This window comes from Engraulis encrasicolus, chromosome 9, assembly GCF_034702125.1.
Source record: "Engraulis encrasicolus isolate BLACKSEA-1 chromosome 9, IST_EnEncr_1.0, whole genome shotgun sequence".
Classification (NCBI taxonomy): Eukaryota; Metazoa; Chordata; class Actinopteri; order Clupeiformes; family Engraulidae; genus Engraulis; species Engraulis encrasicolus.
Genome location: NC_085865.1, coordinates 19,603,281 through 19,628,922, shown reverse-complemented (window position 1 = coordinate 19,628,922; position 25,642 = coordinate 19,603,281). Strand labels below are relative to the sequence as shown.

The window sequence follows — 25,642 nt, the reverse complement described above, 5'->3', positions numbered from 1 at the left end:
GTGGCGATGGGGATGGCTCAACGCACTGGGGAGGGTGGTAAGTAACGATGTGTAGAGACTGGGGGCAGAAGTGAGATGAAGGCCTGTGTGGTAGAGCTGGGTGGTGGGTAGAGATTTGGGAGTGGGGGTAGAGGGTAAAGAGATGATGGAAGTTGGGATGGATGGGGGTAGTAGTGATGGATATAAGATAGGGGTGTAAATAATAATCAATATGTATCGATGCATCAATCCTACGGCCGACGATCAAATCGAATCGTATCATAGGCCATTCTTTAGTATAGAAAATGATCGAATCGCTGGCCCCTGCCCAATGCCCTAGCTCCATAACATACAGTGCCCTCCATTATTATTGGCACCCCTGGTTGAGATGTGTTTTTAAGCTTCCAGTTATTATTATTTTTCTCTAAATAATATGGGACCTTAATGGAAAAAAGAGAAAAATCCAACCTTCAATACAAGTGCATTTATTCAGTGGGGAAAAAATCCCACATAAAGAAATAATTATTTGACATCAAATAATGTGTGTCACAATTATTAGCACCCCTGTTGTTAATATTTTGTACAACCCCCTTTTGCCAACAAAACAGCACCTAATCTTCTCCTATAATGTTTCACAAGATGGGAAAAGACAGAAAGAGGGATCTTCAGCCATTCCTCTTTGCAGAATCTCTCTAAATCATCCAGAGACCTGGGTCCTCTCCTCTGTACTCTCCTCTTCAGCTCACCCCACAGGTTCTCAATGGGGTTGAGGTCTGGGGACTGAGATGGCCATGGGAGGAGCTTGATTTTGTGTCTGGTTAACCATTTCTGTGTAGATTTGGCCATATGTTTAGGGTCATTGTCTTGCTGAAAGACCCAGTGACGACCCATCTTCAGCTTTTTGGCAGAGGGCAACAGATTTTGATTTAAAATGTCCTGGTATTTCAAAGCATTCATGATGCCATGCACCCTAACAAGCTTCCCAGGGCCTTTGGAAGCGAAACAGCCCCACAGCATCACTGACCCACCCCCATACTTCACAGTGGGTATGAGGTGCTTTTCAGCATGCGCATCTTTCGTGGCACGCCAGACCCACTTAGAGTGTTTGTTGCCAAAAAGCTCAATCTTGGTCTCATCTGACCAAAGCACACGGTCCCAGTTGAAGCCCCAATACCGCTGGGCGAACTCCAGACGTTTGCGTTTATGATTGTGGGTGAGGAAAGGTTTTCTCCGTGCATGCCTCCCAAACAGCTTGTTGGCGTGTAGACAGCGCCTGATGGTTGATTTGGAGACTTTGTGACCCCAGGATGCTACCATTTGTTGTAATTCTGTAACAGTGAGCTTTGGAGATATTTTGATTTCTCTTACCATCCTCCTCACTGTGCGTGGTGGCAAAATAAACTTGGGTCCTCGTCCAGGCTTGTTTACCACTGTTCCAGTTGTTTTGAACTTCTTAATTATTCCTCTCACAGTAGATATGGGCAGCTGCAGTTGAGTGGCAATCTTCTTGTAGCCTCTGCCTGACCTGTGAAGGTCGACGCACATCTGCCTCACTTGTATGCTGTGTTCCTTTGTCTTTCCCATGTTTAAGAGTGGATAAGAGAAATGGCCTCGGTGTCACGTCATAGTTATACCCCAGGGAAACAGGAAGTGATGAATTACTAATTAAATGTTCCTACATACTCTGGTAAACTTTGTAAACTACTGTAGAAATGACAGAAATGCTTCAATTATATTTATTTCCTGGGAATTGTTAAGGGTGCCAATAATTGTGGAACAGGTGATTTAATGAAAAATAATTATTTTTTAGTCAGGGATTTTTTTTTTTTTTCCTACAATTCATTTGAGTTGAAGGCTACATTTTCCTAAAATTTTCAGTGTGACAGTATTCTTCTGCAATAAACACTGAATTTATTTTAAGGCTTTTAACACATCTCAACCAGGGGTGCCAATAATTATGGAGGGCACTGTAGAAGTGGAAAAGTAACTGGAAAAATATTGAATCATATCATTTCGTGGGTATCAAGTATCAAAACTAGGCGAATAGCTCCCTTCAGAAATCGGTATTGAGTCATATCATCACGGAGACTGTGATTTACACCCCTGATACGAGAGGAGTTGAAGGGCAGATGATGGGTGGATAGGTGTGATTGGAGATATGAATGGGGGGGCGGTCCGGTCACTGCTGGTGGTAGGAAAGAGCTGTGGGGAAGAGGACTTGTCAAGGGGGGCACGCAGCCCTATCTATGGGGCCCGCGAGGGTAGTAGAGCAGGCGTTAGTCATGGCCTGAGTGCTGGAGGAACTCCCATAGAAAAGAAGAGACAGGTCGAAGGCATTCATAAATGACAGAAAGATGGAGATGGATTGACACTTGGGGAATGCATGAATGGGTAGAGGAATGCAGGAGTGGGATGTATGGATGAAAATGTATGAGGTACATATACACTATGTTCATGGATGAGAGCAGAGGCAGAGGAGAAAGGCGAGCTGTGGATGGGAGAGCAAGGCAGTGAGGCGGAGAGCAGAAAGACACACGCGGAAACTTCACTTCAACGTTTCTTTCTCTTCACACTCTACACACACACACACACACACACACACACACACACACACACACACACACACACACACACACACACACACACACACACACACACACACACACACACACACACACACACACACACTATATCACATTCACAAAGGCTCACACTCCCCAGCCCCACACATGCATACTACTGCCACACTTAAAACACACACACACACCACACACACACACACTTGGCACACCATGCCAAGGTGTTAATCAGAGGAACTTGTGTGGGGGCTGAATACATGACTGATGCTGAGTGCTCAAGGTGCTATTATATATGTGTGTGAGAGAGAGAAGAGAGAGAGAGAGAGAGAGAGAGAGAGAGAGAGAGAGAGAGAGAGAGAGAGAGAGAGAGAGAGAGAGAGAGAGAGAGAGAGAGAGAGAGAGAGAGAGAGAGAGAGAGAGAGAGAGAGCCCGCACTGAAAAGTCTAGACAAAGTGAGTGTTGTGTGAGGATTGGACAGGAAGACTCAGAGGGAACAAGACTGATGGATTGATCGCCAGGCAGACACAGAGTGATAGTAAGAGCAATAGTGTTAGAAAATAAGAAATTGCCTGTGTGTGTATGTGTGTATGTGTATGTGCGAATGATGGTGAGAGTACAACAGAGCTGGAGAAGAAAGGAATAGAGAGAGGGTAGAAGAGGGGGAAGGTTTGCCTGATGGAGAGAGAGAGAGACAAAGTATAGGATAGGGGAAAATAGACAAAGATGGCAAGAGAGGGGTGGAGACAGAGACAGAGAGAGTGAGAGAAACTGCACCTGTGTGACACCAGGGTCCTGATGAATGTGCGATGTCAGGCGATGACAAAGTCACACGGCGCTACAACCCCCTAGCTCAGTGTTTCCCAACCTTTTTTTTTCTCACGTACCCCCTAAACCTCTTAGTTGTGCCATGAGTACCCCCTATCCCATGCTCTCTATATATTCCTTTAACCCAGTATGACTATACCCTATTCAATTGTCGTTATCACATTTTTCAAAGTACCCCCTGCGGTGTGCTCGCGTACCCCTAGTGGTACACGTACCCCTGGTTGGGAAACACTGCCCTAGCTGCCCAAGGGCACTCGCGTCACAGCAGTGATGACACAGGCTCCCAGATTATTCTCTCATCGGACACAGCCTCAGGATGCCGTCTGATCACAGACACAGTGAACTCGTACCAGGAAGTAATATGTCATGATGACATCACTGACAACAGCATTATATTTCATTATCTTGTAAAAGCTCAATTGTAAAGTCTTTAGCCCATTTGCAATTGGGATGGTGTTGTGGCTAGGCTGACAGCTGGGAAACTTTATCGTTTTCTCCACGGAGGAGGGGCCAGGAGGCGGGGCGAGGCCACAAGCACAAGTGGAGGAAGCAAGGTTGCATATTGGAATGCACACACAGCGTAGGAGAAGAAGGGAGGGGGACAATAGCATCAGAGGAGTTGGGCCGCTAGACATCAACTGTGCGGGGGTGCACTTCTCAAAACCAAAGTTTGCAATGCAATTTCCCATTGACAACTACCCAAGTTGCTAACTGGCTAACAGATACGTTTTTGAGAAACTCACCCCTGCTCAGTTACATTGTATTACATTACATTACACTTAGCTGACACTTTTATCCAAAGCGACTTACCGTTATTTTAGGTGCAGGGCATTAGTTGCCATTGCCATTCCGGTAACAGCTAATTTATAAAAGGGGTAGTGTCTTAAGGCACATGCGGAAATTTGTCTTCGTTTCAAAGTAGAGTAGAGTAGTAGAGTAGAGTAACTTTATTAGTTGTACAAACTAGAGATGCACCGGATCCTGATTTTTAGGATCCTGCCGGATACCGGATCCACTGCTTAAGATCCTGCCGGATCCGGAGCCGGATACCGGATCCTACGAAAGGGTTGAAACACATAGCCAACTTGCACACGTGGGCCCTTTTTATTACGTTGGCGCAAACTATTTTTAAGACTCATTGGCTTACTGCCGCACTGCCTTCAATGGCCGCTTCCAGAGGGCTTTCACTCCATTCAGCAATTGGGGTTGTGAAAGACTGACTGAAAAGCCTAGGGTGGGTCAATTCACGTGAAATCAGACGCTTTGGGACCCGACCGATCCGGATTTCAATCATACTTGGTGTGCCTTTTTAGTAGCAAGGTAGCACCCCAGAACTGCATTGGTTTGAATCTGACACTAATATTAAGGGAGAAACAGACTAGGAAAGGTTCACATTTTAGGGTAGGACACTATACATTCAGCCTTGAATATATCAGTCAGTGTTAGTCACAAAAAGATGCCTGTGGTATTGTTTGAAAGCTCTTTTCTGGCTCTACATATTGCACAATCAGCTTGGAATACAACAACTCTCAGAATATGAATTATGATAAATTGAAAAATTAAAAATTGAATATCTAAAAAAACTATATTTTAAAATGGCCAGTTCCTTGTCCAAACGTAGCCGGCAATGTCATTAGCAACACCTCAAATGCTGGTGTTTGGTTCTTTATTCATTTCAGAGAGAATTTGACTCACAAATATGGCATCTTACAGACCACTTACTAATAATATGGTAATACCATAGTAGCATCACATGACAAAACAAAAACAAAACAAAAATGGTCAGTTTCCATGGTCCCAGGTTTCAGAAACTAAGGCAGATGTCCATTTATACACACCAAATGATGATATGTGAATGTTTGAACATTCCTTCTCTGTGTACCTGTGTCATCTTCCCTTTACCGTACTTTAAATCTGATAATCAATGGCTACACTCTCATTTTGTACTCTACCAGTGCATTTGAAGCAGCAGCTGTGTCTTTTGTAGATAATGTATAAGTACGTCCCGTTGCAGTTACAGGTTCCACTACCAGAAGCACATCTTGATGATCCATGACAAGTCTATCTGGTCTGACGGGAAAAGTGAAGGATGGAGATGGTCCATGAGGATGCAGGAAGTTCAGTTTCACCTCTCCAGTGCTCAGCATACATTCCTCAACACATGCTAGCCACCAGTTGCCATCATATACAGCTACAACATACCCTTTGATGCTTGGAAATGTAACACATTCCTTTACTGAGCTCACTCTTTCAACTCCTTCTCTGAATGCGGAAAATGACCCAATGTCCATTGACAATGGGCAGAAGCTGTGTAGTTTTTGAGTACCTGGAATAGTTCTTGCAGATTCAAACCTCTTCAACAGGTTCTCAGCTTCATGATGGTGCATCTCTCTCAAGAACATCCATTGCCAGTTTGCCACAACAGAGATGTACCATCATGAAGCTGAGAACCTGTTGAAAAGGTTGGAATCTGCAAGAACTATTCCAGGTACTCAAAAACTACACAGCTTCTGCCCATTGTCAATGGACACAGTGGAAGTTAGGCCATTTTCAGCATTAAGAGAAGGCAGAGTTGAAAGAGTGAGCTCAGTAAAGGAATGTGTTACATTTTCAAGCATCAAAGGGTATGTTGTAGCTGTATATGATGGCAACTGGTGGCTAGCATGTGTTGAGGAATGTATGCCGAGCACTGGAGAGATGAAACTGAACTTCCTGCATCCTCATGGACCATCTCCATCCTTCACTTTTCCCTTCAGACCAGATAGACTTGTCATGGATCATCAGGATGTGCTTCTGGTAGTGGAACCTGTAACTGCAACGGGACGTACTTATACATTATCTACAAAAGACACAGCTGCTGCTTCAAATGCACTGGTAGAGTACAAAATGAGAGTGTAGCCATTGATTATCTCTTTAAAGTACGGTAAAGGGAAGATGACACAGATACACAGAGAAGGAATGTTCAAACATTCACATATCATCATTTGGTGTGTATAAATGGACATCTGCCTTAGTTTCTGAAACCTGGGACCATGGAAACTGACCATTTTTGTTTTGTTTTTGTTTTGTCATGTGATGCTACTATGGTCAGTGGGGCCGCTAGGGGGGGAAACGTGGTACAGATTCTAAGGGCCCAAGCACTGATAGGAGCCCTTAAGGGGGCCCAAGCACTGAGAGGGGCCCTTAAGGGGGCCCAAAATTCGAATCTTTCATGGGGCCCAACATTTCTGGCAGCGCCCCTGACTATGGTATTACCATATTATTAGTAAGTGGTCTGTATGATGCCATATTTGTGAGTCAAATTCTCTCTGAAATGAATAAAGAACCGAACACCAGCATTTGAGGTGTTGCTAATGACATTGCCGGCTACGTTTGGACAAGGAACTGGCCATTTTAAAATATAGTTTTTTTAGATATTCAATTTTTAATTTTTCAATTTATCATAATTCATATTCTGAGAGTTGTTGTATTCCAAGCTGATTGTGTAATATGTAGAGCCAGAAAAGAGCTTTCAAATAACACCACAGGCATCGTTTTGTGACTAACACTGACTGATATATTCAAGGCTGAATGTATAGTGTCCTACCCTCCCATGTGAACCTTTCCTAGTCTGTTTCTCCCTTAATATTAGTGTCAGATTCAAACCAATGCAGTTCTGGGGTGCTACCTTGCTACTAAAAAGGCACACCAAGTATGATTGAAATCAGGGTCGGTCGGGTCCCAAAGTGTCTGATTTCACGTGAAATGACCCGGCTATGTAAAAAGTAGAGATGCCCCAGATCCTGATTTTTAGGTACAGATACCAGATCCACTGCTTCAGATCCTGCCGGATCCGGATAGTCTGAAAAGCCCTATTATCCTGCCGGATCCGGAACCGGATCTTGGATCCTGTACATCTCTAGTTCAAAGTGTCATGGTTGTATGGTATAGTAGTGTTCAGGTAGATCACATTTATATTAATGTTAGATGGATGCTTATTAATATAAAACTGACTGTTGACGAGGACGCGAGTTTGGGGAAATGACTGGGTACTTTCCTTTACCCCAACTCCCGTCCTCGACTTATGCTTTTGGACTTGCGCTTCGCTGATGCACCGTCTTTGTGTCGAAAATAATAAGGTTTCCCCACTGTCAGCCTTGGCACTATAACCACTGGGAGACATTTCCCAATTCAATATTCCGCTTGCAAATAAGAAAATGACTTTTGAATTGCGCTTGTGCAAAATATTGAATTAAACTTCTATCGTCAATGACATTGCGAGGCCACAAGCACAAGGAAGGACAGAAGTTTGGATAATGAAATTTGCCCTTGGTCTGGAGCAGTGTGGGGATATGCCTTTGCTATAGATGTTGGCACAGGAGAGGTCTGGTCGTCAACTCCCCACCCCACATTGTGCTCTGCTTGCAGAGGAATTTATGGTCCAAATCCTTAACCATTACGCCACTGATGATTTTTTTGTCAGTTTTCGTTCTTCCGTCTTTCTTCTTTTTTTGTATTCATAATACAACCTCCACGGAGCTCAATGTGAAGTGGATGCTTCAGGTCCCTTTTTGTGAATATTAGTAGACACAAAATGGAAAATGTCCACTTGTGTTGAAAGCCATTTTACGCTGTCGTTCTAAGCTGTTGTCTAACCTCAGTTGTACAGTATTTACCTAAGGACACCAGAAAGTGCTGCTATGATGACTGCTACAGTACAAATATTGCACCTTGTTCCCTGGAAGTGGAGAACATGTACAAACATATAACAGATATGATTGCATTTTTTGTTATTCCTTTTACAAAGCCCTCTTGCTGTACATGTTCTCCTGGGCATGCTAGGTAGGTGCAATCGGTCTACATCTAAAGTAATGTAACTCTGTTTAAGAAATATGCATCAGACATGCTGATGAACAGCAGGGCCGCTGACAGCTTTGACCGGGCCCAGGACAAAGTCATTTGAAAGGACCCCCCAGCCCAATGCATACAATGTAATGAGGACCCAATTCTGGGCCCCCTCTCTCCCTGGGCCCGGAACAACTGTCCCTGTTTCCCCCCCTGTCGGCTCCTCTGATGAACAGCAGTGGTGTGTAAAAAGCATGCAGGCGAATTAGAAACCCAGTGGATGTGAGCATGCTCTGAGCTGCTGGACTAAGCACTTTCAGCAAAGTTATGACTGTCGGGGGTAAAATGAGCTATACAGCGCTGCCTGGGGGAATGTCCAACCAGGGACTGTGCCGCGCCTCTCTTTTGTTCAACATGATTTGGAAATGAAGTGCTGAAGTGCAAGAATCGTTGTTGCATCCTAACAGCGACTAAATTACATGTTTAACATTTTCAGTGAACGCAGTACATGAATACAAACAAGTTTAAGCAACACAGACAGATTTGCATTTGCACAATTCTTGAAGCAGAACCATCACACTCATTTGCCTCATTTAATTGCATGTTTTGTTTGTATATTAATTCTGTATAACCTGTAAGGAAGTTTAGAATAAAGGGCTATCAGCTTACAGAAAGTTGACATTGACCTGGCTGTGTCAAACCCTTCAACTGCACTACACTACTTAAACAACTATAACAATAACTAATAGTAATTCATATTTACATACAAAGGAATTACTGTAGCTTGAAGTGCTTCAACAGCAAAGGAGCACGGGACTGATACACCTGGTAACTTTGTTATAGTCCACTGATGTTAGAGAGCTCCACTGTGGGAAATACAAATGAGAAGTGATAAACCAGTAACTATTACTCTATCACTTTATGGTTACTGGCTTATCACTGATCCATCACTGTCACTCACCAATGTTAAATGCTCAGAGTCAGTTATTATTTATTACTTCATCACTTAACTGTTATTGGTCCATCAGTGTTACTTGTCCTGTCTTGCACTTTGATGTCAGTCTGTAAATGTCAATCCCTCCTGTGTATGTTTATGTCCTTTCATGGTATAGAGAGAGAAACATAATTTTCGATTTTCTTGTATGACCTGTGCATATGACGAAACTGACAATAAAACCAGACTTGACTTGATGCTTGAAGCTCTCTGAAAGTCCAGCCATGGCAGGTGAATCCATCAGGGGACTGTGGAGGGCTCTACTAATGTCCCTCATGGTTCCCCAGGGGAGATCAACTGCCAGGCTGGTAAATGGGAAAGCCCCTGGGTGTTCTGTTCAAGAAGGCGAGTCCCCTTGTTTTGTTGGTATAAAATGGATTGGGAAGGTGCTCTGAGTGCCTGAAAGTCTCTGGCCAGGGACGTGTAGGTGACATTGAGCAGCTAGGGTGGATGGCTGAATGTTTTTACTGAAATATTAGTTGTAAGTAACACTCTCTGGAGTCCCTGGGGTTCTCTACACCACACAGCGGTGAGCTTTATGTCAGGAATTCTTCTCCAGCAGTTTTGGTGAATTTGCGGTTTGCACCAACAACTGTATGAAAGTATTCATTTTTCGTTTCATGAAATTCAAATTCAACTTCAATTCAATTCTTGCCATTTACACGAGGAGACCTTCTTTTATTAATGCTGTAAAGACCATCGTTGTTATTTTAACTGCATGTTAAAATACAGGATGATACAGGATCCACTGTTTTCTCAGATGGCTTGACTTATGCTGTCAGCTGTATCCACTTAAAGCCAACACAGGGCAAGGTTAGCCACAAGGCCAAGATTGTTTGGTTTGGTGGGAGCCCATGTGTTGTTGTCTGTTTCACTTAAAAGTACACTGCGAGAGTTTTGACTTATGGCACAAATCCTGAACTTGTATGAGCTCGCTGCATGCATTCGTTTTATTTTGGTCTCCCATTCCCTTTGCTGTGGGTTGCGTGAAGTGATAAATGAGTCCTCTCACCCCACGCATCCTAGAGCTATTGCCATGACGCCAGGAACACGTATGACTCTGCAAAGAACATTAAGGTGGGGAACAAGCAGCACTTCAATAAAGGTCTATCATTCATAGCTATCAGTAGTAGGCACAATAACTTGATTTGACTATATTCAGACTCTTTATGCCTTTTGTGGTTTGAAGACTGATGTAGAGTTGTGCCGCCCTCATCTATTCTCCAGAGTACGGTATATGTGCCCTGTCCTACGCAAGTGGGCCACGAAATTGTGAGCAGTTATGCTCTTGTGCTGCCTCGCTCTGCAATTACACTGCCGACGTGCACATTTCAGTTTAGAGGTAAATTGACAGGAAAGCGGGATCAGCCGGAATGGTGTGCATCCTTGTATGTGCCAGCTTGTGTGTTTGTGTGTATGCGTGCATTTGTGTGTGTGTGAGTGTGTTTGTGTGTGCGTGTGTGTGTGCGTGTGTGCGTGTGTGAGTGCAGGTGCGTGTGTGTGTGTGTGTGTGTGTGTGTGTTCGTGTTTGTGTGTGTGTGTGTGCGCGTGCGTGTGCACGTGCGTGTGTGCGTGCGTGAGTGCAGGTGCGTGTGTGTGTGTGGGGGGGGGTGTGTGTGTGTGTGTGTGTGTGCTCGTGTGTGTGTTTGTGTGTGTGTGTGTGTGTGTGACTGTGTGTGTTTGTGTGCATGGAAGGGATGCCAAATGCGCTGCTGCAATCTCAACCCATCACAGTTGTTATGGTGTGTCTACATCAGTGGGGTTGTGCATTAGAGACAGCATGGGCCTAAGTGGATGGAACTCGCTTTCTACATTGACTGATGTTTTAACGAGTGCAGGTATCACTCCTCATAAATAATACAAAAGATGCTGTTTCATAAAGTGTCTGTGACAGCATCCAACTAATTAAGTACATTGGTGCACGATATGTAATATCATCTAGCAGTGCCGCCCTTACATTACTTGGTTTTTATCTCTGTCTCTCCTTTATCTTTGTCTCCAGCAGCGTATAGTGTGTATGGTGTGTGTACTATAGTGTAGTGTGCACTCATACACAGCATGTGTACAGGGGATAGAAAAATGGGGTTTCAACCTGAATATTCACACAGGCACCTCCTGTTTGTTTGTGTTTGTGTGAGTGTGAGTGTTTGTGTGTGTGAGAGTGTTCTTGCTTGCTTTGTTGTGCTTGCGTGCACGTATATGTGAATGCGTATGAGCGATTCTACGATTCCCCTACGCTTTTGGCAAAAGCAAAATGTCAATTATCAGTATTTTTTTTCAACTAAATGACCTAGATGTTTACATAGTGTATATATTTAAGTTTCCAAACAAACAAATTGCCAAGCTTAATCTTAAATCATTTGATAAATACTCTAATGAAAGCGAACATTTGCTTAATTATTTTGTCAACAGTGTTATGGACAAATACTATGTCATTTCAAACATATATAAAAATACTACAGAGTTGAAACAATATATGTTTGAAAGTGCTTATGTCCCTTAGCAGTAATGTTGTCTTTAATCTGTGCAACTGATATAGAAAATGTGATTGTTGAGCTTCATAAGTAGGATTTTATGAGTCACTGTGATACAGACTGACACATTTTTCATCATAAATCCCTGTAACGTCTGATTTGAATATAGTCACCCTCCTTACACAAGACTTCCTTCTCCAGAGATAATCCCTAGTGTATGTTCATAGGATTTTTCCAACACATAAGGGATCAATAGCGCAAAAACACTTTCAAAACAGTCAACGGTGTTACTCAACGGTGTTATGGTCAACAGTGCAGGGGAACAAGTCGGCACTTTTTTAGGAGAAAAAACAGAGCAGACAAACCCATCTCCCTAGAACACAAATTATTTAGTGTGTTTGTCTGTCAATATGTATATAAATTGGCAAAAACATACTCCTCCTCAACTGTCATCAGTGTTGCCAGATTGGGCTGGTTCCCGCCCAATTGGGCTGCTTAGGATGGCCGGGTGCGGGTAAAAATGGCATCTATCAGAAAAACCTTCCCACTGCCATATAAATCAATAGAATTGGGCGGGTTTTTAGGGCGGATTTTGATCACTTTTTGGGCTGGAAATCATCAGCCTCATCTGGCAACCCTGACTGTCATACTTAATTGTAACACCATTGACGGTAACACCGTTGACATTTCAGCCATTTTTATGGTGTTGTGCTAACTGAGGACCTCAGAAGTTCCACCACAACACCTTAATCAATTCATGTATCTGTATGCTTTATCTGTGTTTTTCTACATGTGATTTCTAATTCAGATTCTTATGAATATGTTGATAACACCGTTGACAGGCAATTTTCCCGCTATGAGAACATGAAAAAGAATGGATTAAATTATGGAAGGATGGAGCTCAATATTTACCAAAAAGTCTTCCCGTATCCTGCCAAAGAGGTTATGACATCACGTGATGTTATTCGTATGGCCTAAGACCAAACCATTACTGATTTATGGAGGAGGTTTCAGACCGTGACACCGTTAACACAGTTTTCGTGGACAAACACAAAATGGCAAATTTCATGTATAATGGAAAGGACAGTGGTCTTTCTGACAGTTTTGTCATATTGTGATGATTACTGTGAATCAACATTTGCAATCGTCTTGGGCAAAACAAGTTTCTTTACATGCTAATATGAAGACTGAATCTGACATTTGGAAAACAGGACGGCATGAAAAAGCCCAAAACCAGTATTAAATATTCATTCTTGCTGAGGGAAATAATGCTATGTCTACACTTTCTGTATTATATGAAAGATAAATGTTTTCTAATGTCCAAAACATCATTGGATGCAGTTAATAGTTAGTGGAATTGCCAAATAAAATCCACGGACTTAAAAGTGTAGGCGAATTAGAGAATCACTCGTATGTGTGAATGCGATTGCGCACATGCATACATCTGTATGTGCAGCACTCAAACTCGCATCCATGGCTATGTGGTTTTGATCATGCGCCTTGTATCACAAAGTCGCAACTTCAAACAAATGCCTTATCTGCAACAACTGCTTCATCGCTCACGCTGACTGAGAGTCAGTGACCTGTGCCCATATGAAGGCCGACTAAATGGAAAAGACGAACACAGAGATAAAAGCAAGTTGCAGGCCTCCAATATGTAATGCACCCATGGGGTATGTGATATTCCTGTGTGTATATGGTGTGTGATGTTGCAACCTGATCTCCTCGGGATGTAGGCTGTCATTTCCAAGGTCCCTTCTATTGTATGAGTACCCACTTTTTCATCCCAGCCAGGAAGGCTAGAACGCACCCAGTATTGAGGTGATACCCTTTAAAAAATATGGCTATTTTCCAGACTTCTCCTGTATGTTGCTCAGGGGTTCTCAGAGGAGTCACAAGATGTGTCTAAGGGCCTAAGGTCTCATCCTTGCCAGGCAGGGTGTGTGTGTGTGTGTGTGTGTGTGTGTGTGTGTGTGTGTGTGTGTGTGTGTGTGTGTGTGTGTGTGTGTGTGTGTGTGTGTGTCTGTGTGTCTGTGTGTCTGTGTGTCTGTGTGTGTGTGTGTGCGTGCGTGCGTGCGTGCGTGCGTGCGTGCGTGTGCGTGCGTGCGTGCGTGTGCGCGTACGTACGTACGTGCTATAAAGTTTCCCGTGCACGATGCAGCAAAAAATCAAGCAATTTGTATTCGGTTTTTAGTCGGTTCTGGCGTGTGTGTGTGTGTGCCTGTCTTTCTGTGTGTGTGGTACAGCAAAATGAAATCCAGGTTTTTTTTTCATATTGGTATTGATTCCTTCAGGGCTGGCGCCGAGCGAGAGCAGCTCGTTTATTTGAAGGCCGGTTGCAGATTGGGCCACAAGGCTTCCAGATGCTCCTGGTGCTGCCGTGAGAAGAGCTTTGCAAAGGGCTGTGACTGGCAAAGCTCCAGGAAACTCACCTGTGGTCATGTCCTTAGTATTTCCATTACAGACACACAATTGTCTGGATTTGACACAATTTTCATGAAGGAAAAACCCTGGTTTTCTCATGGAACACACTGTCAATCAAAGTACTACTACAATCAAATACCATACTATGTGTCACTTCCTCATCAAATGTTCAAACTCCTTTCATACAGTACCTGTGTAGAAACACCAATCAGTCCCTTCATAAGCACACACGTTGTGAGTGATATTGCTAAACAGATGAGACGATTCAGTGTGTTCACACTAATTTGAGATGTTGAACGATAAAATATGTAATACAAGAACTCACTTTCATGGTCCTGCCGTGGCCTGGTGGGGCGCTGGGTTGCTTCGCCAGCGACCCGGGTTTGGTTCCGGCACAGGTCTTTTGTCGATCCTTCCCTGTCTCGCTCTCCCCACTCATGTCCTGTCTCTCCTTCCTGTTGAGAAAATGGGAGCAAAAAAGCTTTTTAAAAAAAGAAATCACTTTCATGTGGTTGTCCACTGTTTTACAGTAAGTTAGCATGTTTTTCAGTGTCAGAAAAATATGTAAAATAAATGTATTGCCACACGTGTTCACTGAGTCTAAAAACAATATTTCTGTATTTTACAACCCAAATACACCCTCTGCAGTAAGTGAAACACTGAACAAAATAAGGCCTACTGTTGGTCAGGCTGAGTATAATATTTTTGCACATTAGTGTTCAAACTGTTCATATGAGTGCCAGTTCAAATGATCCCTTGTGTGTGTCATTTGATAACAGAATTGCCTTTTTAGAAGAGCACATCATTTTGCAGAAGTGAATGATTTTGCCCGTTGGGTGTGAGTTTTTGAATTTGTGTGGAGAGCTTGAAGAATCTGAGACATGATTCCAGAAATTGAGAAATTGCAATTGAAGAAAAAAATGTAATATCATTAGTGATGTTTAGCCAGTGGTATCTCTGGATGTGGGATAAACTGTAGGGCAGCCATTTTCAACCTGCAGAAGACCAAGGCCCACTTTGAAATGTGAAAAAATTCTGGCGCCCACCAAACCATATAACCCAATATAATATAATACAATATAGATATAATATAATATAATATAATATAATATAATATAATATAATAATGTTAAATCAGTAATTACAAATAATTGCTATGCATGTGTGTGTGTGGTTTTCTGAAAGGGAAACGGATGATAAAGGATAAAATCACTCCTAAATACTGAATATGAAATTAACAAGAAACAAGCCAGCATTCACAGCTCAGAGAAATATGCATTAGCCTGACATATGTGAGCTGAATACTAAATGCTGCATTGATAGTTAGGAAATACTGTAGGTCTAGCAAGTCAAAATGGCAATGTTTCCCCTCACAATCGATTAAATAATTGTTACAAATATACATTTTACACATACATCAACACCATCAGCATGAAAATACACCATATCACGACGGCAGATAGGAAATGTAACACTGTACATCGCGGGTCTAACTCGCGCAAAATAACTTGCGGTAAAATATTACCTCCGCGATTGAAATGATGACACAGTGTTTAAACATACATCCTGCCTAATAGTAGGCTACTACATAACACAAAACACCAAATAAGGAAGTGCTCACTACTCACTACTACACACAAAAGACATAAGATCACTAAACAACATGTGATTATATTAAACAAAATGTGAGCGAATTTGAGGATATTTTTTCTAGGACTGTCCTCTGGCGGCCCACCAGAGGGCCGCGACCCATAGTTTGAGAATCACTGCTCTAGGGTAGTCGTGAGCAAGTGGTAAGCAAATCAGGCCCATAGCCCAAGGGTTGCAAGTGTGATTCTCGACCCTGTCAGGTGGGGATGGAATTTGGGATGGGGTGGAGTGAATAACCAGCGCTCTCCTCCATTTCCTCCAGAATGACTTGTGGTAGGTGCCATCAGTGGTTCATCTGACCACAAACTGTCCAGACACAACAGTAGGAGACATAACATCCCATGTGGTGAGAAAAACAAACAAACAAACAGAACCTGCCTCAAAAAGTGATTCCTTTCCTTACTTCTTTCTGTCACATTTCACAAAACACAGAACAAACATCCTTGTTGGAACAGCCATGATGTAAATAATCAATCTACGTGACAAAACTCAATACAGTCAGGCAAGAAACGGCGAATTGTACGTGACAGCACAGGCCCAATGCAATCCAATGAGGGCAGAAAACTGGGGTGTTGTTAACATTGCTCATCTGACCGCAAACTGTCCAGAAACAGGAAAGGGGAGGGGATGGGAGTGAGGGGAGGGGAGGGGAGAGCAATCTTGCTGAATGCCGGGGACAACATCAGGGGGATTGCTCATTTCCCTCCCTTCCTGGTAATCAGAGGCTCGTGCCTATTCCCAAATGAAATAAAAAGACAAACTGGCAGGCAAACCGCAAGCCCCAAAAATAGATGCTGCATAGATTTTTGCATGAAAGATGCTTCTTGGGGGAGGAGGAGACTATAGAAGCTCTGTAGTGTAATATACATTATAGTAAGGCATTTGAAGGGATTACATGCATGTCAGTGTTGGTCTAGAAAAAGTTTTGATGTGTTTACACATACACGTGTGTGTCTGTCTGCCTGTTTATCTGTCTGCCTGTCTGTCTGTCTGTCTGTAAGGCATTTGAAGGGATTACATGCATGTCAGTGTAGGTCTAGAGAAAGTTTTGATGTGTACACACGTACATGTGTGTGTGTGTTGTGTGGGTGTGTCTGTCTGTCTGTCTGTCTGTCTGTCTGTCTGTCTGTCTGTAAGGCATTTGAAGGGATTACATGCATGTCACAGTGAAGGTCTAGAGTAAGTTTTGATGTGTACAAACATGCGTGTGTGTCTGTCTGTCTGTCTCTTTTTGTAGTGGAAGGCGCGCACGTCCAACAGGAGGGCATCAGCAGGTGCCAAATCAGAAATGGCTTATGTAGAATGAGGGGAAGGATCTGCACACTGCTGGCAAAAGACTTAATTTATTGGGAGCAACATTTCGATCATACAGTAGATCTTCCTCATGCACCTGTGGTTGTCGCTTTTTCCCATTTTCTGAGCTAGTTTGTCATACATTTTCAGAAAGACTGATGCGATAAGAACTAAGCCAAGGCAAGGCAAGGCAAGTTTATTTATATAGCGCATTTCATACACAGGTGCAACTCAATGTGCTTCACAAAGTTAACAAATGTAAATGAAAGGAAACAGCGAAGAAAGAAGGAAATAAATTAGAGTCAAAAAACATTTAAAACATTAAGATAAAACATAAGGTAAAATAATAATAAAATAAAATAAAACAAATTAAATAAACATAAAAATAATAATAATACATTTAAGCTAGGGGAAAGCATCTGAGAACAGCTTTGTCTTGAGTCTAGATTTAAAGCTATCAATAGTGGGTGCATTTTTTACGTCATCTGGAAGCTGGTTCCAAAGCTTTGAAGCATAGAAGCTAAAGGCTGCCTCTCCACACCTTGTTTTGACTTTTGGAATCACCAGCAAATTCTTCTCCGTTGACCTTAGTGACCTGGTTGGTGCATACAGCTGAAACATATCCAGTAGATATGTGGGCCCCATTCCATTTAATGATTTAAACACAAGTAGCATTGCCTTAAAATCAATTCTGTAGCTTACTGGGAGCCAATGCAGCGATCTTAAAATTGGAGTAATGTGGTCGAACTTCCTTGTTTTTGTAAGAACCCTTGCTGCTGCATTTTGTACAAGTTGAAGCTGTTTAATGGTCTTATTGGGGAGGCCAGTAAAAAGACTGTTACAGTAATCAACCTTACTAGAAATGAAGGCATTTATTAGCTTCTCCAGATCATGTTTAGACATGAGGCCCCTAAATTTAGAGACGTTATTTATGTGATAAAATGCAGACTTAGTAATAGCTTTCATGTGACTGATGAAGTTTAGGTCAATGTCAATGAGGACCCCAAGATTTTTAACTGTTTCCCTTGCTTTCAGTCCCTTCGTTTCAAGGATAGTAGCAATCTTTTGTCTCTCCTCTATTTTCCCCAATATAATTACTTCAGTTTCATCTGTGTTCAGCTGGAGGAAATTGTGAGACATCCATTTGTTAATTTGGTCCATGCAATGATAGAGTGATTCAAGGGGGGTGTAGTCAATGGGGGACATAGATAAGTAGAGCTGGGTATCATCCGCATAGCTATGGTAATTTATGGAGTTAATCTCGATAATGTGTCCCAGTGGCAACATATACAGATTGAACAGTAGTGGTCCCAGAATGGACAATTCAGAGACATCGGTGATGAGGTATGTCTTCCAATGGCGACAAAAAAACTTTTTTGTTGTAAGTACGATTTTAACCAGTCAATCACTATGCCTGTTAAGCCAACCCAGTGTTCCAGTCTATGTAGTAGTATAGCATGATCAACTGTGTCGAAAGCTGCGCTTAAATCTAGTAGCACCAAGACGGATGATTTGCCAGCATCAAAATTCAATCTTATGTCATTCGTAGCTTTAATAAGAGCTGTTTCAGTGCTGTGGTAGGCACGGAAACCTGATTGAAACTTATCAAGGTAGCTATTAGACATTAGAAAGGCAGTTAATTGGTTAAAAACAATTTTCTCTATTATTTTTCCCATGAATGGTAGATTGGATATGGGCCTATAGTTGTTTAGTACCAGTGCATCCAGGTTGTAAGTAAGATTCTGTGCAACTGTGTGTGTGTCTGCATGTGTACATTGGTGTGTGTGTGTGTGTGTGTGTGTGTGTGTGTGTGTGTGTGTGTGTGTGTGTGTGTGTGTGTGTGTGTGTGTGTGTGTGTGTGTGTGTGTGTGTGTGTGTGTGTGTGTGTGTGTGTGTGTGTGTGTGTGTGTGTGTGTGTGTGTGTGTGTGTTTATGTACCTACAGTATGTGGGCTCCAAAAGTTCCCATTTATGATACTGTGTGTGTGTGTGTGTGTGTGTGTGTGTGTGTGTGTGTGTGTGTGTGTGTGTGTGTGTGTGTGTGTGTGAGTGTGAGAGAGAGAGAGAGAGAGAGAGAGAGAGAGAGAGAGAGAGAGAGAGAGAGAGAGAGAGAGAGAGAGAGAGAGAGAGACAGAGAGAGAGAGAGAGAGAGAGAGAGAGAGAGAGAGAGCACTCCTAGTATGTTCTGTTGTCTGATTAAACAGCTGTCTGGTGGCTCAGAGCGGGGTGTCTATGGATTAATAGAACCGACAGCAGACAGCCCTGGCAAGCTTACTGACTTTTTCCACTCTGGCCACTGACTATGGAGGCTGTTGTGTCTGAGTCTGTGTGTCTGATTGACTGTGTTCTGTATGTGTGATTGGTTGCGTGCGTGGGTGTGTATGTGCGCGTCCCTATGTGCTCAGTGTGATGTGGCTTGTAAATATGCTAATCGTAATTAGAGTGAGCAATCTGTGTTCTCATCAAACAAGATTAGGCTTTTTACCAGACTCCTATCAGCGATCTGCTCTCTGAAAGGCCAGTTATTATCACCGTCTGTCATTGGAAAGAAAGGTCCTCCGCTGCTTGTTTCAGACTATCAGAGGAAAATCGGTTGGGCTTCATGTAATTTCGAAGAGCCTTCATTTCAAAGTTGTCTGCCGTGTCAGTGAGTGAGCAGGGACGCTGTCTGTCTCACTGTCTCTTTGACTCTTTCTCTCTCTCTCTCTCTCTCTCTGTCTATCTCTCTCTGTCTCTCTCTCTCTCTCTCTCTCTCTCTCTCTCTCTCTCTCTCTCTCTCTCTCTGAGTGCCTTAGACCTTTTGTAAACTTTTTTTGCTCTACTTGATGTCAGACTTATCTTTTATCTGCTCAGATGACCGCTTACATCACTGTCTATCTATCTATCTATCTATCTATCTATCTATCTATCTATCTATCTATCTATCTATCTATCTATCTATCTATCTATCTATCTATCTATCTATCTATCTATCTATCTACAGTACAGACCAAAAGTGTGGACTCACCTTCTCATTCATGCATTCTCTTTATTTTCGTGGATTTGTATTGTGTATTTTCATGCAGGGCATCAAAACTGTGCTTGAACACATGGAGAATTACGTGCTTACCAAAAAATATAATTCTAGCTGTTGTCCAACAGCAATGTCAGCTGTCTATCCACCTGACATCAACACGGCACAACTGATGGCCCCACATATTTCAATAAGCTTATTTTTGTCTATTTTCAAATAAAAATGCCCAGTCAGTCATGTCAATCCTAATTGAACATTAAAGTCCTTCAATAACTCACTAGAATTGTAGAACTACAATTTTGAGACCTAATACCTTGTTTTAAACACTTGCCAATACAAGCATTTTACAGACATTTTCTTGATCTGATATTGAGTCATAGCTAGTTACTTGGAGAGGTCAAACCTGTGTTGGAGGGAATCTGTGGCAGGGTTTTTCACTTACTTTTACTTTTTGTGTCACTGTTTCAACTAGATAACCAGCTATGCTGACCAAGTGACCCATTATCAGATCAAGAAAATCCCTCTTCTATTGCTTGTATCAATTAAAATTCACTCGACCGACTGGGTATTTTTACTTGAAAATCGACAGAAAAATAAGCTTGTTGAAACATGCCACTGTTTGGCATTTTTTGATAGTTTTTTAATAATTGTTTTTATTTTTTTATATATTTTCATTTTTTTGTTACGCGAAAAATTATACATGTGTTCATTCACAGTTTTGATGCCCTCCCTGAAAATGTACTAAGTTCTGTAAATAGCCACAAAAATAAAGAGAATTAATTAAATGAGAAGGTGAGTCCACACTTTTGGCCTAATTTGGCCTATCTATCTATCTATCTATCTATCTATCTATCTATCTATCTATCTATCTATCTATCTATCTATCTATCTATCTATCTATCTATCTATCTATCTATCTATCTATCTATCTATCTATCTATCTTGATTTATCTGTTGATTTATCTATGTGTCTGCCTGTCTGCATGTGTGACTGATCATCTGTCTTGTCCATGTGTTCTGTGTTACAGGGAGAAGGAGAGACAAGCTGATCCAGATGGCTGTTTTGGGGAGACGTGGTTGTTTTTTGGGTGCCGCCACAAAGAACGAGACTTTCTCTTCAGGTGTGTGTGTGATGTTCCCTCCCTCTCTTTCTCTTTCTCTTTCTCTCTCTTTCTCTCTCTCTCTCTTTCTCTCTCTCTCTCTCTCTCTCTCTCTCTCTCTCTCTCTCTCTCTCTCTCTCTCTCTCTGTCTCTCTCTCTCTCTCTCTGTCTCTCTCTCTCTCTCTCTCTCTCTCTCTCTCTCTCCTTCTCGCACCCCCCCTGGCTAGTTCCATCTGACATTCTGGCGCCAGGCTGTCTCTAATACACATTTCCTCATGTAAGAAACATTCTGCAACAGGCTGGCCATGACACCTTTGCTTAGCCCACAACACAACACAGCACAGCAGTGTACTGTACCCCAACATACACACCCACCCCTCCTGTATCCCCCACCGTATCGCATCGCATCGCAGCCCCGCTGTCCCATGCTGACCCGTCCTTGGATGTGTGATGATGAAGATGGCAGTGAAATTAAAGCGTTTCCCCTCAGAGACCTGGATGTGCCTGGAGACACACATATACACGCACGCTCACACTCTCTCTGACACACAAGCTCTCTCTCTCTCTTTTTCTCTGACACAAAAGCTCTCTCTCTCTCTCTCTCTCTCTCTCTCTCTCTCTCTCTCTCTCTCTCTCTCTCTCTCTCTCTCTCTCTCTCTCTCATATACACACTCTCGCTATCTCTTTCTCACATATACTCACACACCCAGGCATACTCTCTCTGTCTCTCTCTCTCACACACACACACACACACACACACACACTCACACTCACACACACACACACACACACACACACACACACACACACACACACACACACACACACACACACACACACACACACACACACACACACACAGAGAGAGAGAGAGAGACACACACACACATGTAACAAGACATTACACAACACTATGTATGTGTCGTGGGGCGGTCCCAGCGGCCCCGAGCCCATAACTCAGCCTGGTGCAGGAGGGGTGAGTAATGACACGACCATTCGGCCACGGGAGTGGAGGGGTGGGTTGTGAGTTAGAGGAGAGGAGTGGGCAAGGGGGGTAGCAGCGGCGGTGTTGTACGACACACTAATCCACTGACACGGACAAGTAATCATTGCCACGCCGCAGCAAGATCCAAGGCCAGGCCCTCTCTCTTTCTCTCGTCTGCCGCTGTGTGTTACGGTCAAACAAATGTGTGTGGAGTGGACGCTGAGAGGTGTGTGTGTGTGTTGTGTGTGTGTGTGTGTGTGTTTGACAGAGAGAGAGTGTGAGACAGTTGAAAGGTGAATGAGCAGGGCTATCGGTATTGATTAGTGGGGTTAAACTCAACACGAGCACGGTTGGATACTTTGTTTCATGTCGTTCTCCTGGAGCGTCCCTGGTATTTTTATCATTATGCTTTGAACATGTTTTTTTCCCCCTCACTCTTATTTTTTTATTTGAGGATTTTGGGGTTTGTGTGGTGGCATGTAATATCTACACCACACCACACAGGCTTAGCAGAGGACTTTAAGAACATTTAAGTCTTTGATGTGAGGAAAGCCAAAGAAAAAATAAAATAAAATCAGTTCGCCCACTTTTTTGACAGGTTGAAATTCCTCACTGACAGCCAAGCTTGGGAGAAAACAAGTCATAACTCCTAAACAGTTTCAGCAGTACCAAACGTGTGTGTGTGTGTGTGTGTGTGTGTGTGTGTGTGTGTGTGTGTGTGTGTGTGTGTGTGTGTGTGTGTGTGTGTGTGTGTGTGTGTGTGTGTGTGTGTGTGTGTGTGTGTGTGTGTGTGTGTGTGCGCGTGTGCGCGCGCGCATGTAGACGCAGATGTGTGTGTGTGTCTGTCTGTCTGTCTGTCTGTGTCTGTCTGTGTCTGTCTGTGTGTCTGTGTGTCCGTGTGCTTGGTGTGCATATGTGCGCACGCGTGTGTGTGTGTGTGTGTTTGCGTGTGCGTGCATGTGTGTGCGTCTGTTTTTAGGGAGTGATCCATCTACTTCATGTCAGTAAAATGCAAACAGACATTCAAAGGTGCTGCGCTGCCAGTTAGTCTTTTCTGTGGAGTCTGAAGACGGCAGTAGTGCGTTACATGAAAGGGGTGGAGGAAAGCACCTTGTTTTGGAACTGCAGGAGTACAGGGAGCCCAGATCACCTTGATGTGTGATTGCCTGCAAATCTCTGATCGTTTTAGCTCACCATAACCATACTTACAGAGGAAACTTCAGAGGTGCACAGACACTACACGTGTCACATGGTGAAACCTTAATAGCTGCTATGATCTGGACTACAGAAGGAAATATCGCAATAGTGTTTTGACTCTAAACCTACGTTCCCAGTCTCTGACTCTCACTCATTAATGGAACATTTGAATTTTAGTTTACTTGAACCTTTGCCATTGAGTCATATGTGCTCTTCTCGCAGCCTTAGGCTTGGCATCGCTGGAACACATGCACATTTTATTGAACGATATCACTCAGTATGTAGTGTCGTGTGTGCATGCAGTTTTTGAGAGAGAGAGAGACAGAGAGAGAGAGAGAGAGAGAGAGAGAATATTCTAGTCTGTGCATTGTGCATTTGAGTCTGGGTGTCTCACAGACCCTTGAACACTGCTGTGCTTTGACCTCACAAACACACATTGGCACTGCAGGTCAGCTAGGCTTGATTACCTCAGCAAGCTGTTCAGTTAGAGACGGGGAGTGACAGAGTTGGCCAACACGCCTGCTTCTCTCTGGCTTCCTGACCAGCAGGTTATCGGCCTGGAGGAAGAGAAGAGAAGGGAAGGGAAGAGGGGGGTGATGATGAGGCAGAAGCAAAAGGATGAGCCAACTGAGTCATTTAACCTTGGCTCCATCCTTAAATCTATAATGCTTCGTCATCCGGCGCAAGTGCAGATCTGCCAACAGTAGCTATTAATGTCAAGCTGCATCCAAAAACCTTCCGTTTAAAGAACACTCGTGCTGTGGGTAGTCTATTACTGTCAAGCTGTGTATGAAAGCGCTAACCTGAAAAACTGTGGATAGAAGGTCAGACAAAACTAAATATATATCGTTGTTTAAAGCTGATTAAAGCATTTTTCAGTTCTGAGTGATTTTATGGTGTCAAGATTAAAAATGATATAAAAATATAAAATTTAGCCCCAAAGGTCATTTTGATCATACTGCTCATCACAGTACATAATGCACACAACCACTGAATTTAACATTTAACATCACAAATTAACAGTAAAAGTGTGTACTCATCTGTGTGCAGCTTGTATTTTTTACTTCAAATAACACTAATATTTTCAGCTATTCACATTCGAAATCAGCAACTACTGACAATATTCCCTTTATGTTAAGGATCTCTTTACACAGATGATCGTTAAACTTGTGCTTTGAAAACCTCTGAGAAGGTTAGGCTAGGTGAAGTTAGGTTAGCTTACAATACTTAGACATGACAATAAATCACTGGCCCTCAGTATGCTTCCTTGTGGGACACCAGACTCACCATCTCACATTATTTCAACACAATACACGATCATGCTGACCTCAGTGACCTCCACACTCGCAGTCCACACCCCACAATCCATTCTCTTTTGTTTCCAAGTCGAGCTCCATGTCCTGTGATGTGTTGTTGTTTTGCCCCGCAGGGAGGAGCTGGAGAGGTTTGCGGCTAGCGGCGTGCTGACCTACCTGCGAGCCTGCTTCTCCAGAGACGCCAGCGAGGGCACGGAGAGCACTGCTACTACGTCCGGCCCCAGATATGTCCAGCACAGCCTGCTCCAGCACGCCAAAGAGGTCACCCGGATCCTGCTCAAGGACGGAGGCTGCCTCTACGTCTGCGGGTGGGTGAGAAGGGTCCAGATGGAGTTTGAACTGCTCCCTCTCCCTCCGATCCTAGTTGTGTGTGTGTGTGTGTGTGTGTGTGTGTGTGTGTGTGTGTGTGTGTGTGTGTGTGTGTGTGTGTGTGTGTGTGTGTGTGTGTGTGTGTGTGTGTGTGTGTGTGTTTATGTTTGTGTGTGTGTTTTGCTGGAGGTTATTGTGCTGTGTTTATATTTTGTTGACAGTGTTGTTCTCAGTTTTTGCTAATGTCAAGATTTTCCACGATTTTGAGTGGACAGCGACAGTGTGTGCATGTGTGTGTGTGTGCGTGCGTGCGTGCATGTGAGAGAGAGAGAGAGTGTGTGCGTGTGTGTGTGTGCATGTGTGTGTGGTGTGTGTGAGAGTGAGGAAGTATCCTTCACAAAGTTGTTTTTTGAGAGGGAGAGAGAGGAGGGAGGCAGGCCATCTAGCCAAGCATTTTAGTAAACCATTGTCTTGACACCTCAAACAGGTATGTGTGAGTCAGACAGCCACTCACCAGTTGCCACATCTGTGAGTAGATCTACGCTTCACAGGAAGACGGTTGTTGTATCATTGTCTGTATTATACCACTACCACTTTTAACCTTCTAACGTGTGTGTACTGTATGTGTGTCTCATCTTGGTTACAGGGACGCTAAAAACATGGCCAAGGACGTCAATGACA

At 43.1% G+C, this 25,642-nt stretch overlaps 1 protein-coding gene across 1 annotated transcript in view; it reads left to right on the top strand.

Annotated features, from left to right (window-relative positions):
* mtrr (5-methyltetrahydrofolate-homocysteine methyltransferase reductase) overlaps nt 1-25,642 on the top strand; it is a 45,360-nt gene that overhangs the window by 19,403 nt on the left and 315 nt on the right. Inside the window, exons 13-15 of the mRNA XM_063206707.1 lie at nt 21,083-21,175; nt 24,766-24,960; nt 25,608-25,642. The exon at nt 25,608-25,642 is cut by the window's right edge and continues 315 nt beyond it. Coding sequence (XP_063062777.1) covers nt 21,083-21,175; nt 24,766-24,960; nt 25,608-25,642 — 323 coding nt within the window. The remainder of the gene's footprint in view (nt 1-21,082; nt 21,176-24,765; nt 24,961-25,607) is intronic.